This window comes from Heptranchias perlo, chromosome 5 (genome assembly GCF_035084215.1).
Source record: "Heptranchias perlo isolate sHepPer1 chromosome 5, sHepPer1.hap1, whole genome shotgun sequence".
In the NCBI taxonomy this organism is placed as follows: domain Eukaryota; kingdom Metazoa; phylum Chordata; class Chondrichthyes; order Hexanchiformes; family Hexanchidae; genus Heptranchias; species Heptranchias perlo.
The window spans coordinates 108,002,001-108,019,102 of record NC_090329.1 but is presented as its reverse complement, the minus strand read 5'-3'; the positions used below and the strand labels follow the sequence as shown (position 1 = coordinate 108,019,102).

General features: G+C 41.6%; 1 protein-coding gene across 1 annotated transcript in view; it reads left to right on the top strand.

Moving 5' to 3' along the window:
* LOC137321992 (prolyl endopeptidase-like) overlaps window positions 1-3,784 on the top strand; it is a 177,975-nt gene extending 174,191 nt beyond the window's left edge. The window contains exon 15 of the mRNA XM_067984954.1: window positions 2,005-3,784. Within this exon, the coding sequence (XP_067841055.1) occupies window positions 2,005-2,299 (295 nt within the window). The 3' untranslated portion in view covers window positions 2,300-3,784. The remainder of the gene's footprint in view (window positions 1-2,004) is intronic.
* Window positions 3,785-17,102: the final 13,318 nt, after the last annotated feature.

Sequence of the window (17,102 nt, the reverse complement as noted above, 5' to 3'; positions counted from 1 at the left end):
CACTAAGGCCTTATACAGTTGTAGCAAGACTTCCTTATTCTTGTACTCCAACCCCCTTGCAATAAAGGCCAGCATACCAATCTACATAATTGGCGTAGCTGGAGCAGAATGATGCATTAGTACGAGAGGGAAGAAATTTGACTTGCACTTAAAACGGGTGGAAATTTGGCGGAGCAATTACTCCGTGGAGGCCCAAGCCAAATTAAGTATCGGGCATCATTTGAATGGAATCGATGAGCTGCAAGACCAAACAGGTGTCCCGACGCAGCTCATCAGTTGGGGCCTGATGAATTCCGGCTGCCTTCGACACTTAGCTGGCCCACAGGTAGGTCCTGGAAGAGGGTGGGGAGACGAGGGGGCCCGAGCACAAGTTGGCAGCAGCGGCCTGCAGTATTTTTGTGGAACCAGCAGGAGCACTCCTGCTGCTTCTGGTTCTACAGAAATATGACTTTGAAAACATTTTGTGGCCATATTTTGAGTGGCCTCCAGCAGTCCCTTTAAGGCTTTGTACAACTTGACTGAGCTTGTGCAGCGCAGACTCTGTCCATTTGTACCTAGATTTTACACCAGGATCCTACAACCACTGAGGGACTCCCATTTGCATAGTAAAGCAGTTTTATACACATTTACAGGCCTGCCTGAATATGGCATTAGGCGGGCTTTGAGTGTCAATGGGCCTAGGTGCCCCCTGCTGAGATTCAACTCCTGGCTGCCCGTTTTTCCGGCACAAAACGTATGGCCATGAGTTGAATTTCCCCCTACCCCCGAGGTCTCTTTCCATATACTTGTTTTCTCAGTTATGCATCCAAACAGTACATTTCCTTTTTTTTTTGATTTTTGCATTGTCTACTTCCTGGAATAAGAAAGTTAACATCACAGAATTATTCATTTCATAATTTTGCTGATAAAGCTCAAGTTTAGGATCACTATATTGACACTAAATGTTTTGATGTTCATAGATGTGAGATTTCAGTATTAGGCCACCAGGGCCTCTAGATAGTGGGAGTAAAGCTTAAATACTAAAAAAAAATCAAAACACCTATCCAGTTTTAATGAAAACTTGGTAAAGCTTCTGACTAGATGCATCAAATTTAAGATGGTCCTTCCAATGATGTAATGCATTGATGCATTATATGAGTTTGTGGCAACTTAGAAAATGTAACCTCTAGGAAAATAATGCTTGAAATGTTCAGAGATCTATTTGGGGTTTTGTCACCATTTCCAAAATAAAACTGTTGTAAAAGTTGGTTACGAAAATGTGTAAATATTTTGACTATTTTATCTTTAAAACAGAAAATTTCTACAGATTTCTTCAGTTTTCTACAGAAAATTTCTAGAGTATAATGTATTAAAATGAAAGGAGGAATTCTAAGAGAACTGCTCTAAATAATCTGTGTACACCAATTCGGCCAATTCAGTTAAATATTCAGGATGCAATATGGTCATTTGTGGCATTTGGGAATAATGCATGAACAATCTAACCTCTTAAACTCGCAAGAAAAGTTGAGTGAAGGTTCCATACATCAAGACTGGGATGGAATAGCTTTCCTGTCGCCAAGATATATCTGATGTCATTTATTCATGCTGTGAAAGTGCCAGTAAATTGCATCACCTGTAATGATTTTTTTAATTTGAAAATATTTGAGGATTATTTTCAATTTATATTTATATAATTACCTCTGCAAATGTATCAGTGACCTGGTCAGACACGTGCCATTGAAGTCGTTGCAGCTAGTTCAATGAATGCTATTTGTGTTTAGTGAATAATTTTCATGATATAATGTGTACATTTTCTCTGCAAAGATCTATTTTGTCACAGGAGTCTTTCTAAATTTTTTGATGGTGTTTAAACGGGATATCTCAACCTATTTGTAAATCGGAATTCTAAACTTAACTGATTCTTGGGGATTTAAAAAATTCTGTTTCATATTTAAGGCCATGGTAGTGTATATCTGCAATACTCACTTCTTAAAGTATTGATGGCTATATTTTCATTTATTTTAGATACTCTCCACTTCATAATATTAAGCTGCCAGAAGGTGATGGTATTCAGTATCCAGCAATGTTGTTGATGACAGCAGACCATGACGATCGTGTAGTACCTCTCCACTCAATGAAATTCATAGCTACTCTGCAGCATGTTGTTGGCCGGAGTCCAAATCAGATTAACCCACTGTTCATCTATGTTGATACCAAGGCTGGGCATGGTGCAGGAAAGCCAACAGCTAAAGTAATTCAGGAGGTCTCTGATATGTATGCCTTCATTGCAGAAACATTGCATCTTGAATGGGTCATTTGAAGTAGGCATTGTTATCTGTGCATATAATTGGTATTGAGGAAGTAGTGTCAAAATATGTAATCAAATTTAGAACACAATACTTTACATTTAAGAATGAAACTATCATAATAAAATAATATGTTCTGTGGGACTGAATGGTATTTTCAGAACTCAGTAGACTAACTAGTCCTACAAAATAAGTGATATATAAAAATTAGTAGTTAACGTTTAGCAGCTATGTGCAGCATTTTGAGAATTAAATGATGCACTAAGATTCCAGTGGTTAATTACTCCCATAAACAGAATACCTCATTGTTATAGTGAGGTCCATTTTGTGTTTGTGTTTTTTAAATTTACATGGAAGATTGTCATAATTGACTGTCCCCTGAGGTTCTTTTAAATTATTGGACTTTTTACTTGCAAAAAAACACATGCTAATAGGGCTGGACTTAAATACATAAATAGAAGATTTTAAATGAATGGCTGCAGTGATTGTCCATTTAAACATTTGTGTTTTCTGCAGTTCTGGAAGGCATAGAAACAAAATATATGCCCTGACATTTCATATAGAGTGTGAGGTTTACTTTGGATTCAGCACAATTCAGACTTTTTTGCCATTCCCCTTTCCCTTTTGATCACCATTCACTCACTTCTGCAGATACTTCAGTTAGAACTGATAAACAATTAGTTTCATAATTATTTAGACATACTAAATAAAATGAACAACATCTATGAGGTTGAGGTTTTTTTCTACTTTCCAAATATAAATGATAGCCTTCAGTAACTTGGCAGTTAATTTGTGGCTTTACAGAATAGTCCATCCTACTAGGTCAAAAAATATGTTTCCATGAGCTTGGTTGCATATGGCACTGTTTAAAGCCATTCAAAAGCTTGAAAGTTCAAGGACAGAGTAAACAATATAAGTTTGTATCTCCGTGATGTAATCTTCGAAATTCAAAATTTCTGCATTCTGTTAGGTTTGTGTGTTTGTTAAAGAAAACCTAGGACAGCACACCTTGGATTTTCTAGCGCTCCTAATGTTTCTTTTGGTAATGTGCAATTTCACCATGTGGCAGGAGGAAGAGAGGTTTGAAATTTTGTCCTAGTGGTATTGGTTGCATTTGGGAAATCATATGCTGTGACCCAGCAGAATTAAGTTATGCTAATACTAATTTTGATTTTTTTTTAAAGTGTAAGTAGGGTAAAGAAATAGAGCATAGGTTTATGAATTATTTTTCTTACCTTAGCCTCTAAAATATGTACCACAAAATCTGTTACAATTTAAACTGCAGAATCTGTTACCAATTAAAGGTCAGTTCAGACAGCCAGATGTTTACCATGTGATTTTAGTGTATTTCAATCGGATTTGACTGTTCAGTAATTTTTACCTCAAATCTTAATTGAAGAAGGCACTAGTAACTAATAATTCAGGTTCACACCTTCTTCTGCTGAATTAATGTATCGCAGTTTCAGTAACTGAAAAAATAAAATGCAATTTGCCATACATTTCTGCTTTTCTGAATTTATTTCCCATACTACTAGGAATTATTTTTCTTTATTTTTAATGTTGCTATTCTTCATTCTACATTTTCTATACAACTAGGAATAAATCTAGCTCATCAATGCAGAGAACTGCAAAGACAGTGCATATATTTTTATTAATAGTTGCTGAGACAGTCGGTTCATCTCTCTCTTCCGTAACCACCCCCACCGTTGTTGATGTACAGTTCCACAGGTGCTGGTGGTCTTCCAGTACCTTGCCCAGGTGCTCATTTTTCATTTGTGAGCTTAGATAGCATGTGTGTCACCAGGTAATTTGATTATGGGGGCATCACAGTCTAGGCTAATACTGAGTTCACTTGACGTCCACACGTGCACGTTCTAGCAAGAGGCACCGAATAGCAGTCGGGCACAGAATACCTGGCTGATTTTTAACCGGTCAAGCCCAGGGTTGCTGGGGCCAATTATCCCATTTCCACATGACTCTTCCATCCAATACCAGATACTAAAATGCACCTCGCCAGATGCCATTCAGTTCTTTCTCCCCATTGCCAGTTTCAAATTATCCTTTAGATCTTAACTGCATCAATGAAGCAGTAACTAATTTTATTTTTTTAATTTTGTGTTGAGTCCATTCTTTAGATACCCAGCTTGTTTGCTGCTGAAACACAACATGACCTTTTTGTAATACTTGTCTTTGAGGATCTGGCAATTCTAAAAAAAAACTGTTTCACCAAATATAATAGATCTAGGGATCTTTGAATTAAGTTGATGGGTGTTGATCTTAGAACCAACTCATTGGCCTGACACCATTATGTTGAGCTGTGAAAAGATCATACAAACTCCTGAACAGTCCACAGCTTCTAGCTCAAAGAACATACAATGCCCTGATCCAGTGAGCAGATTTGTTTCATATCTTTCAGTTCCAGTCGTTAGTCCACTTCATACTAGACCAAATACGAAGTACCTACCATGCTACGTTAGACATTGAGAAACTCCTAAGTCACAAAACTGCTCAATGCCGACTGACAACGCTGAGATGCCCTTGACATTGAAATATCTCAGGATCATGTCAGCAACTTGTGCCAAATCATCACTTCTAACAACTTGCCACCCACCTTGTTGTTCTCTGTCCCAAAATGCCAATGACAGATACTAAGTATTAACACAAAATTCTATTCCTTAATGCATGTTCATATCCATAGTTGTGTTTCATTCCTGATTTGAGATTTTATATGGCTCGTCCCTCACAGGATTCTATCCCATTATTGGATGTTCAGCATCCCTCCTTCAAGATGGTTTTGTCCATTTAAGAAATTGGTGGAACGCATAGTCCATTTCTCCCTTGTAGTTGTGTCTGAAAAACAAGATAGAGATAAGTAGAACCTGGGCCTTGCTAACGGAAGCCAAAGTACAAGAATCTTTAGATATCTTCTGGTTTCAAATTGAGAGATACCTTGAGGTGACTTAGACAAACAAGGGGGTGGACTTTTTGGTTCGAGATCGTGTGACCAATTCAGCGTCAATATTTTAGATGTACAAATCCCATAACTGCTTCAAAGGAGGTGACTCAGTGATTTGAGTTCCGCAACAGATACTGCTGGCCCTCTCTGATGTCCTAGAATTACAGCACAGACAGGGGCATTCAGCCCATTGCACCTGTGCTGGTGCTAGTTCTTTTGCTGGCACTAGCTCTTCAACTGCAACTATCTACTTTGATCCCATTTTTCTGCTCTTTCCCAGATATGTATGGAACAGGCTCCCATGGGAGACAGTGGAAGCAGATAGTGTTGATTAATTCAAATGCAAATTAGATAGAGTTCATTCAGGAAATAATATTTCGGGATACAATGTATGAGTAATTTGAGACATGAGATATGGTAACTGAAGAATGTTTGCGAGGAAAGAACATAAGAAAAAGGAGCAGGAGTAGGCCATAAAGCCCCTCGAGCCTGCTCCGCCTTGCAATAAGATCATGGGTGATCTTCTACCTCAACTCCACTTTCCCACCCTATCCCCATATCTCTTGATAGTGTCCAAAATTTAATCGATCTCAGTTTTGAATATACCCAATAACTGAACATCCACAGCCCTCGGGGGTAGAGAATTCCAAAGATTTACAACCCTCTGAGTGAAGAAATTTTCCTCATCTCAGCCCTAAATGGCCGGCCTCTTATCCTGACACTATGAAACCTAGTTCTAGATTCTCCCAGGGAAACTGCCTCTCAGCATCTACCCTGTCAAGCCCTCTAAGAATTTTATACATTTCATAGAATCATAGAAGTTTACAACATGGAAACAGGCCCTTCGGCCCAACATGTCGATGTCGCCCAGTTTATACCACTAAGCTAGTCCCAGTTGCCTGCACTTGGCCCATATCCCTCTATACCCATCTTACCCATGTGACTGTCCAAATGCTTTTTAAAAAACAAAATTGTACCCGCCTCTACTATTGCCTCTGGCAGCTCGTTCCAGACACTCACCACCCTTTGATTGAAAAAATTGCCCCTCTGGACCCTTGTGTATCTCTCCCCTTAAATCTATGCCCCTTCGTTATAGACTCCCCTACCTTTGGGAAAAGATTTTGACTATCTACCTTATCTATGCCCCTCATTATTTTATAGACTTCTATAAGATCACCCCTAAACCTCCTACTCTCCAGGGAAAAAAGTCTCAGTCTATCCAACCTCTCCCGATAAGTCAAACCATCAAATCCCGGTAGCATCCTAGTAAATCTTTTCTGCACTCTTTCTAGTTTAATAATATCCTTTCTATAATAGGGTGACCAGAACTGTACACAGTATTCCAAGTGTGGCCTTACTAATGTCTTGTACAACTTCAACAAGACATCCCAACTCCTGTATTCAATGTTCTGACCAATGAAACCAAGCATGCTGAATGCCTTCTTCACCACCCTATCCACCTGTGACTCCACTTTCAAGGAGCTATGAACCTGTACTCCTAGATCTCTTTGTTCTATAACTCTCCCCAACGCCCTACCATTAACGGAGTAGGTCCTGGCCCGATTTGATCTACCAAAATGCATCACCTCACATTTATCTGAATTAAACTCCATCTGCCATTCATCAGCCCACTGGCCCAATTTATCAAGATCCCGTTGCAATCCTAGATAACCTTCTTCACTGTCCACAATGCCACCAATCTTGGTGTCATCTGCAAACTTACTAACCATGCCTCCTAAATTCTCATCCAAATCATGAATATAAATAATAAATAACAGCGGACCCAGCACCGATCCCTGAGGCACACCGCTGGTCACAGGCCTCCAGTTTGAAAAACAACCCTCTACAACCACCCTCTGTCTTCTGCCGTCAATCCAATTTTGTATCCAATTGGCTACCTCACCTTGGATCCCGTGAGATCTAACCTTATGTAACAACCTACCTTGTCAAAGGCTTTGCTAAAGTCCATGTAGACCACGTCTACTGCACAGCCCTCATCTATCTTCTTGGTTACCCCTTCAAAAAACTCAATCAAATTCGTGAGACATGATTTTCCTCTCACAAACCCATGCTGACTGTTCCTAATTAGTCCCTGCCTCTCCAAATGCCCGTAGATCCTGTCTCTCAGAATACCCTCGAACAACTTACCCACTACAGATGTCAGGCTCACCGGTCTGTAGTTCCCAGGCTTTTCCCTACCGCCCTTCTTAAACAAAGGCACAACATTTGCTACCCTCCAATCTTCAGGCACCTCACCTGTAGCTGTCGATGATTCAAATATCTCTGCTAGGGGACCCGCTGTTTCCTCCCTAACCTCCCATAACGTCCTGGGATACATTTCATCAGGTCCCGGAGATTTATCTACCTTGATGCGCGTTAAGACTTCCAGCACCTCCCTCTCTGTAATATGTACAGTCCTCAAGACATCAATATTTATTTCCCCAAGTTCACTAACATCCATGCCTTTCTCAACCGTAAATACCGATGCGAAATATTCATTTAGGATCTCACCCATCTCTTGTGGTTCCGCACATAGATGACCTTGTTGATCCTTAAGAGGCCCTACTCTCTCCCTAGTTACTCTTTTGCCCTTTATGTATTTGTAGAAGCTCTTTGGATTCACCTTTGCCTTATCTGCCAAAGCAATCTCATGTCCCCTTTTTGCCCTCCTGATTTCTCTCTTAACTCTACTCCGGCAATCACTATACTCTTCAAGGGATCCACTTGATCCCAGCTGCCTATGCATGTCATATGCCTCCTTCTTCTTTCTGACTAGGGCCTCAATCTCCCGAGTCATCCAAGGTTCCCTACTTCTACCAGCCTTGCCCTTCACTTTATAAGGAATGTGCTTACTCTGCACCCTGGTTAACACACTTTTGAAAGCCTCCCACTCACCAGACGTCCCTTTGCCTGCCAACAGACTCTCCCAATCAACTTCTGAAAGTTCCTGTCTAATACCATCAAAATTGGCCTTTCCCCAATTTAGAATTTTAACTTTTGGGCCAGACCTATCATTCTCCATAGCTATCTTAAAACTAATGGAATTATGATCACTGGTCCCAAAGTGATCCCTCACTAACATTTCTGTCACCTGCCCTTCCTTATTTCCCAAGAGGAGGTCAAGTTTTGCCCCCTCTCTAGTCGGGCCATCCACATAGTGAATGAGAAATTCCTCCTGAATACACTCAACAAATTTCTCTCCATCCAAGCCCCTAATGCTATGGCTGTCCCAGTCAATGTTGGGAAAGTTAAAGTCCCGTACTATTACCACCCTATTTTTCTTACAGCTGTCTGTAATCTCCTTACATATTTGCTCCTCAATTTCCCGTTGACTATTTGGGGGTCTGTAGTACAATCCTATCAAGGTGATCTCTCCCTTCTTATTTTTCAGTTCTACCCATATGGACTCCGTGGGCGAACCCTCGGATATATCCCCTCTCACTACTGCCGTGATGTTCTCCCTAATCAAGAACGCAACTCCCCCTCCTCTCTTACCTCCTGCTCTATCTTTCCTATAGCATCTGTACCCTGGAACATTGAGCTGCCAGTCCTGCCCCTCCCTTAGCCATGTTTCAGTAATAGCTATAACATCCCAGTCCCATGTACCCATCCATGCCCTGAGTTCATCTACCTTGCCCATCAGACTTCTTGCATTGAACTAAATGCAGTTTAATCTAGACTTCCCTTGGTCTTTGCCCTGCTTTCTCAGACCATCTCATTTCAATGAGATCACTGCTCATTCTTCTAAACTCCAGAGAATATAGGCCTATTCTACTCAATCTCTCCTCATAGGACAACCCTGTCATCCCAGGAAACAATCTAGTGAACTTTTGTTGCACTGCCTCTAAGGCAAGTATATCCTTCCTTAGGTAAGGAGACCAAACTGTACACAGTACTCACCAAAGCCCTATATAATTGCAGCAAGACACCCTTACTGTTATATTCCAACCCCCTTGCAATAAAGGCTAACATACCATTTGCCTTCCTAATTGCTTGCTATACCTGCATGTTAACTTTCAGTGATTCGTGTACAAGGACACCCAAATCCCTCTAAATACCAACATTTACTAGTCTCTCACCTTATAAAAAATATTCTGTTTTTCTATTCTTCCTACCAAAGTGGATAATTTCACATTTCCCCACATTATACTCCATCTGCCAGCTTCTCGCCCAATCACTTAACCTGTCTATATTCCTTTGTAGCCTTTTTGCGTCTTACTCACAACTTACTTTCCCACCTAGCTTTGCATCATCAGCAAACTTGGATACATTACACTCGGTCCCCTCATCTAAATCATTGATATAGATTGTAAATAGCTGAGGCCCAAGCACTGATCCTTGCGGCACCCTGCTGGTTACAACATGCCAGCCTGAAAATGACTCATTTGTTCCTACTCTCTGTTTTCTGTCCTTTAACCAATCCTCAATCCCATGAGCCCTCAACTTGTGTAACAACCTCTTGTGTGGCACCTTATCAAAAGCTTTTTGAAAATCCAAATATACTACATCCACTGGTTCCACTTACCTACCCTGCTAGTTGCACCCTCAAAAAACTTTAATAGATTTGTCAAACATGATTTCCCTTTCATAAAACCGTGTTGATTCTGCCTAATCATATTATGATTTTCTAAGTGCCCTGTTACCACTTCCTTAATAATATATTCTAGCATTTCCCTACTACTGATGTCAGACTAACTGGCCTATAGTTCCCTGTTTTCTCTCTCCCTCCTTCCTTGAATAGTGGGGTTACATTTGCTACCTTTCAATCCACAGGGACTGTTCTAGAATCTAGAGAATTCTGAAAGATCAAAACCAATGCATCCAATATCTCTGCAGCCAATTCTTTTAAAACCCTAGGGGGTTTGTCAGCTTTTAGTCCCATTAATTTCTCTAGTACTTTTTCTTTACTAATAATTACTTTAGGTTCCTCAATCTCATTATCCCCTTGGTTCCCCACTATTTCCGGTATGTTTTTTGTGTCTTCTGCTGTGAAGACAGATGCAAAATATTTGCTTAACATCTCTGCCATTTCCTTATTCCCCATTATAATTTCTCTTGTCTCAGCCTCTAAGGGACCCATGTTTACATATGCTAATCTCTTCCTTTTTACATACTTGTAGAAGCTCTTACAATCTGTTTTTATATTTCTTGCCAGTTTACACTCATTCTGATTTCTCCCTCTTTATCAATTTCTTGGTCATCCTTTGCTGATTTCTAAAACCCTCCCAATCCTCAGGCTTATTACTCTTTGGCAAGCCTCTTTTAATCTAATACTATCCTTAACTTCTCTGGTTAGCCACATTTGGACCACTTTTCCCATGGAGTTTTTATTCCTCAAGGGAATATATATTCGTTGAGAATTATGAATTATTTCTTTAAATGTTTGCCATTGCTTATCTACCATCATATCTTTTAATCTAATTTCCCAACCTACCTTAGCCAACTCGCCCTTCATACCTACATTGTTTAATGTTTTGTTTAAATTTAAGACCCTAGTTTTGGACTTAACTATATCACGCTCAAACTCAATATGAAATTCTATCATATTATGATCACTCTCCCCCAGAGGATCCTTTACTATGAGGTTACTAATTAACCCTATCTCATTACACAATACTAGATCTAAAATAGCCTGTTCCCAAGTTGGTTCCACGACATATTGTTCTAGAAAACTGTCTTGAATGCATTCCATGAACTCATCCTCCAAACTACTTTTACCAATTTGGTTTGCCCAGTGTATGTGAAGATTAAAGTCCCCCACGATCATTGCATTATCCTTATACGTTCCTCTAATTTCCTGATTTATACTCTGTCCATCACTATAACTACTGTTAGGGGGCCTATAAACTACTCCCACCAGTGTTTTGTGCCCCTTGTTATATCTTAGCTCCACCCATACTGATTGCACATCCTGATTTTCTAAGCTAAGATCCATTCTCACCACTGCCTTTATCTCGTCTTTTATTATCAGGCTACCCCCGCTCCTCCTCCCCCACCCCCGCTCCCCTTTTCCATTTTGCCTATCTTTTCTAAAAGTCAAGTACCCTGGAATATTTAGTTCCCAACCTGCAGCACCCTGCAGCCACATCTCAGTAATGGCTACTAGATCAAACCCATTTATCTCTGTGCCATTAATTCATCTATCTTGTTAAGAATGCTTCTTACATTCCGATACACCGCCTTTAATTTTAACTTTTTACTATTTTTCCCTGACGTGACCTTAATCACGAATGCCCTATTACCTTTGTTAAACTCTCTGTCCCTTCCTGACACACTCTGCTTGTTTTTACCCAAATCGCTACTCTGCTCTACAACCTTGACTTTTCTCTTTAGACTTATAAATTTACACTTACCTGAGCCCTCCCCCCTGCCTCATTAGTTTAAAGCCCTATCAACCCCCTCTAGTTATTCGATTCACCAGGACAGTGGTCCCAGCTCGGTTTAAGTGGAGCCCGTCTCAACGGAACAGCTCCTTCTTTCCCCAGTACTGGTGCCAGTGCCCATGAATTGAAACTCCTGCCTCCCACACCACTCTTTCAGCCATGCATTTAATCATCTAATCTGTTTGACCCTATGCCAATTTGCTCGTGGCTCAGGTAGTAATCCAGAGATTATTACCTTTGAGGGTCTGCTTTTTAATTTAGACCCTAGCTCCTCAAACTCCCTCAGCAGAACCTCATTCCTAGTTCTACCTATGTCGTTGGTTCCTACATGGACCACGACAACTGGATCCTCCCCATCATGCTCCAAGCTCTTCTCCAGCCACGAGGAGATATCCTTAATCCTTCCAAGCAGCACATCCTTTGGGACTCCTGGTCGCAGCTGCAGAGAATAGTATCAATCCCCCTGACTCTACTACCCCCTACCACTACCACATTCCTTTTTACTCCCCCCATTTGAATGGCCTCCTGTACCACAGTGCCCTGGTCAATTTGCTCATCCTCCCTGCAGTCTGTTCTCATCCACACAGGTAGCAATTACCTCGTACCTGTTGGATAAGAGCAAAGGCTGAGGCTCCTCCACCACTGCATCTGGGGTCCCTTTACCTGCCTGACTTGCAGTCACAACCCTGGCCACTGACCAAATCTAAACCACTACCTAACCTAAGGGGTGTGACTGCCTCCTGCGTCAAAGTGTCCAGGTAACTCTCCCCCTCCCTGATGCATCGCAATGACTGCACCTTGAACTCCAGCTCAACAACTCTGAGCCGAAGTTCCTCGAGTTGCAGACACTTACTGCAGATGTGGTTGCCTGGGATCACGCTGCTCTCCACAAACTCCCACATGCTGCAGTTATGGCACACCACCTGCACTGCCATCCCAATCTAACCTTGTTTTATTTATTTAATTAATCAAAGTTTTTATGTAATTAATTCACTACCATCACTAGATTTTTTGTAAAACTAATTAATTTATCAAGTTTAAATTATTCATTTAATAATTTAATTAGCAAATTATAGGTTCCTAGTTTCTAGCTTAAACCACTCCCCTATCTTGGAGAGCAAAAACTTACAGTCTAGATAATATTTAGTAGATGGATTTTAGCTTGATTTTGAATTAATTAGTAATTAGTTATTCTAAATAGTTATTTATTTAACTATTTATTTATAGTTATAATTAAAGATATAGTGTGTATAGTAAATTAAAGTCTTGGTTTAATTTCCTCGGGTTCTGCCGCTCCCCCCTCTGTACTGACTATGACGTCACCTTTTGAGATTTTTCCCTGTTTAACAGCTCTGGTTTCCCGCTCTTTTTGTTTAGTTTTAAGGCTATTTAAGTAACACTAACAGACTAACCACTAAAACCACTAACCACCACTAAACACAATAACGACTAAAAACACTTACCAATAAATTAAATACTTATGCTGACTTAACCTTGGCGCTCCTCTGTGACGTCACTTTTTGTCTTTTTCTTGCTTTTTTTTATTTCACCGCCCAGGTCCGCTGTCCCCGCTGCTTTTATTGGCCGCCCAGGTCCGCTCTCCCCGCTGCTTTTATTGGCCGCCCAGGTCCACTCTCCCCGCTGCTTTTATTGGCCGCTCAGGTCCGCTCTCCCCGCTGCTTTTATTGGCCGCCCAGGTCCACTCTCCCCGCTGCTTTTATTGGCCGCCCAGGTCCGCTCTCCCCGCTGCTTTTATTGGCCGCCCAGGTCCACTCTCCCCGCTGCTTTTATTGGCCGCTCAGGTCCGCTCTCCCCGCTGCTTTGATTGGCCGCCCAGGTCCACTCTCCCCGCTGCTTTTATTGGCCTCTCAGGTCCGCTCTCCCCGCTGCTTTTATTGGCCGCCCAGGTCCGCTCTCACCGCTGCTTTGATTGGCCGCCCAGGTCCGCTCTCCCCGCTGCTTTTATTGGCCGCCCAGGTCCACTCTCCCCGCTGCTTTGATTGGCCGCCCAGGTCCGCTCTCCCCGCTGCTTTTATTGGCCGCTCAGGTCCGCTCTCCCCGCTGCTTTTATTGGCCTCTCAGGTCCGCTCTCCCCGCTGCTTTTATTGGCCTCTCAGGTCCGCTCTCCCCGCTGCTTTTATTGGCCGCCCAGGTCCACTCTCCCCGCTGCTTTTATTGGCCGCTCAGGTTCGCTGTCCCCGCTGGTTTTATTGGCCGCTCAGGTCCGCTCTCCCCGCTGCTTTTATTGGCCTCTCAGGTCCGCTCTCCCCGCTGCTTTTATTGGCCTCTCAGGTCCGCTCTCCCCGCTGCTTTTATTGGCCTCTCAGGTCTGCTCTCCCCACTGCTTTTATTGGCCACCCAGGTCCGCTCTCACTGCCTCTTTTATTGGCCACCCAGATCTGCTCTCACCGCTGCTTCTTTTGGCCGCTCAGGTCCACTCTTGCCTCCTCTTTTATTTGCAAAGGTGACTTTGGACCTATGTTCCCAAAGCTTTTCACCACATGTCTGGGTCTGTTGTCGACAAATTGATACAGATTGACTGCCATGATAAGTCAACAACCCCATTAGCATTGTATCAAGCAACTACCGGAATGGTAGATGGCGAACTAGATCTTTTTTCTATATTCCTATAATATGCTGTGGACTGCAACTCAGGATACAAGAGATAGGTTAAATCAAACCCTTCTCACACTGTGTATAGTGCACCACAGTTTTATAGTCCCCAAAGCCAATTGTTTACAATCGTAACAAGTGGTCTTCTAGATCTGGTGTAATAGGTCCTACTCCAAGGCAAGAACTCTGTTCCTCTGACAAGCAGTTCATTTGGTTGGACTCATGGGGACAAAGATATTTCTTGCAGAGTACTCTGCAGATGTGAATGGCCTGCTACTGAGCAAATTTCTCACAGCACAGATAACCCAGTTAAAGTCTGTATTTGCAGAATTCTTTACTCCCATGAGTCAAGGAATTCATTCATAACTCTTCCTGCAAGCCAAAAAATGATCTACATCAACCAGGTTCCTCACTTTTCATGTCTACAGAGTTCCTCCTTGGGATTTAAACATCCAAAGACAAGAACTGGCTAATACAGTTTATGTTTTTTTAAAAATCCTCTGGGCTGCACTACTAGTCCTCAGCCTAGCAATAACTCCTACAATTCTACTCTCTGCTTGGATTTTAGAAAGCTATGGAAAGCTGTTCATAACCAATCATGGACCAAAGGAGGAGTATTACCACAGATACCTGGGTCCGGGGGAGTGCTGTTGGATTACCATTTACACTGTCAGGATTTCTCAAATGAAACAGTTTTATCTATTCAGATCATTTAAAAAATCTGGTTCTAGGAACCATTCAGGTCAATGCTCTTTAGTAGGTTTATGCGATAGGGTTATTAGGGACAAAATGGACTTTATTCACAATAAGTTGTTCTCAAAAAGTCAAGGAGAATCCTTTTAATCCTAGATCAAGTTCCTCAAAAAAAAAAGTCCACAAGTCATCACACAGAATGGCTAGGAGGCTGGCTAGCCCCAGGATTATTATTTCTAAATGGCTGTTCACGCACAGTATTATAAAAGTCTCGGGTCTTACATTCAAGGGACAAACCACAAATACAACGAATCATGTCAGCACCCAAAACTTTCATGAAATGCATATCTGTAGTAAGGGCCTCCCTAAGACATCATCACCTGCATATCTATACATATTTAGATAATTGACTTATCTGGCCTGCCATCAAGGGAGTACCAGCTTCCTGAAGGTAGTGGGGCTTCAAGTAAATTTAGGAAAATCCCAAAAAGAGACTTTAAAGGACCACAAATTCACAGTATTCCATTCCAAGCTGTCCTGGATATAGTCTCTCTCTACTCCACTATTAGCTCTTGACAATGCAAACCCTCATTTTCCATCAGAGAGGCTAACTTGGTATAATAGTAGTAGCATCATAGTATGTTACAGCACAGAAAGAGGCCATTCAGCCCATCGTGCCTGTGCCAGCTCTTTGAAAGAGCTATCCAATTAGTCCCACTCCCCTGGTCTTTCCTCATTGCCCTGTTATTTTTTTCCCTTCATGTGTTTATCCAATTCCCTTTTGAAAGTTATTATTGAATCTGCTTCTACCACCCTTTCAGGCAGTGCATTCCAGATTATAACAACATTCTGCGTAAAAAATGTTTCCTCATGTCGCCTCTGGTTCTTTTGCCAATCACCCTCAGCCTGTGGCCTCTGGTTATCGACCCCTCTGCCACTGGAAACAGTTTCTCCTTATTTACTCTATCAAAACCTTCATAATTTTGAACACCTCTATCAAATCTCCTCTTAACCATCGCTGCTCTAAAGAGAACTACCCCAGCTTCTCCAGTCTCTCTACGTAACTGAAGACCTTCATCCCTGGTACCATTCTAGTAAATCTCTTCTGCACCCTCTCTAAGGCCTTGACATCCTCCTAAAGTGTGGCGCCCAGAATTGAACACAATACTCCAGCTGAGGCCTAACCAGTGTTTTATAAAGGTTTAGCATAACTTTGTGCTTTTATACTCTATGTCTCTATTAATAAAGCCCAGGATCCCATATGCTTCTTTAACAGCCTTCTCAACTTGTCCTGCCACCTTCAAAGATTTGTGTACACACACCCCCAGGTCTCTCTGTTCCTGTACCCCCTTTAAAATTGTACTATTTAGTTTATATTGCCTCTCCTCATTCTTCCTACCACTTCACACTTCTCTGCGTTAAATTTCATCTGCCATCTGTCTGCCCATTTCACCAGTCTGTCTATGTCCTCCTGAAGCCTGGTACTATCCTCCACATTGTTTACTACATTCCTGAGTTTCATGTCATCTGCAAACTTTGAAACTATATCCTATATACCCAAGTCCAGGTCATTAATATATCAAAAAGAACAATGGTCCTAATACTGACCCCTGGGGAACACCACTATATACTTCCCTCCATTGAGAAAAACAACTGCTCACGACTACTCTCTGCTTTGCGTCCCATAGACAATTTTGCATTCACGCTTTCACTGTGCCTTTAATCCCATGGGCTTTAATTTTGCTTAAAACTCTATTATGTGGTACATTATCAAATGCCTTCTGAAAGTTCATATACACATCAACCGCACTACCCTCATCAACCCTCTCCGTTACTTTATCAAAGAACACAATTAAGTTAGTCAAAAACAATTTTCCTTGAACAAATCTGTGCTGACTTTCATTTATTAGCCCATACTTTTCCAAGTGCCAATTAATTTTGTCCCAGTTTATTGCCTCTAAAAGTTTCCCCACCACCAACATTAGGTTGACTGGCCTGTAATTACCAGGTTTATCCCTCTCCCCTTTTTTGAACAGGGGTGTAACATTTGCAATCCTCCAGTCCTCTGGTACCACCCCCATATCTAAGGAGAATTGGAAGATTGTAGCCAGAGCTTCCGCAATTTCTACCTGTACTTCCCTCAGTAACCTAGAATGCATCCCATCTGGACCG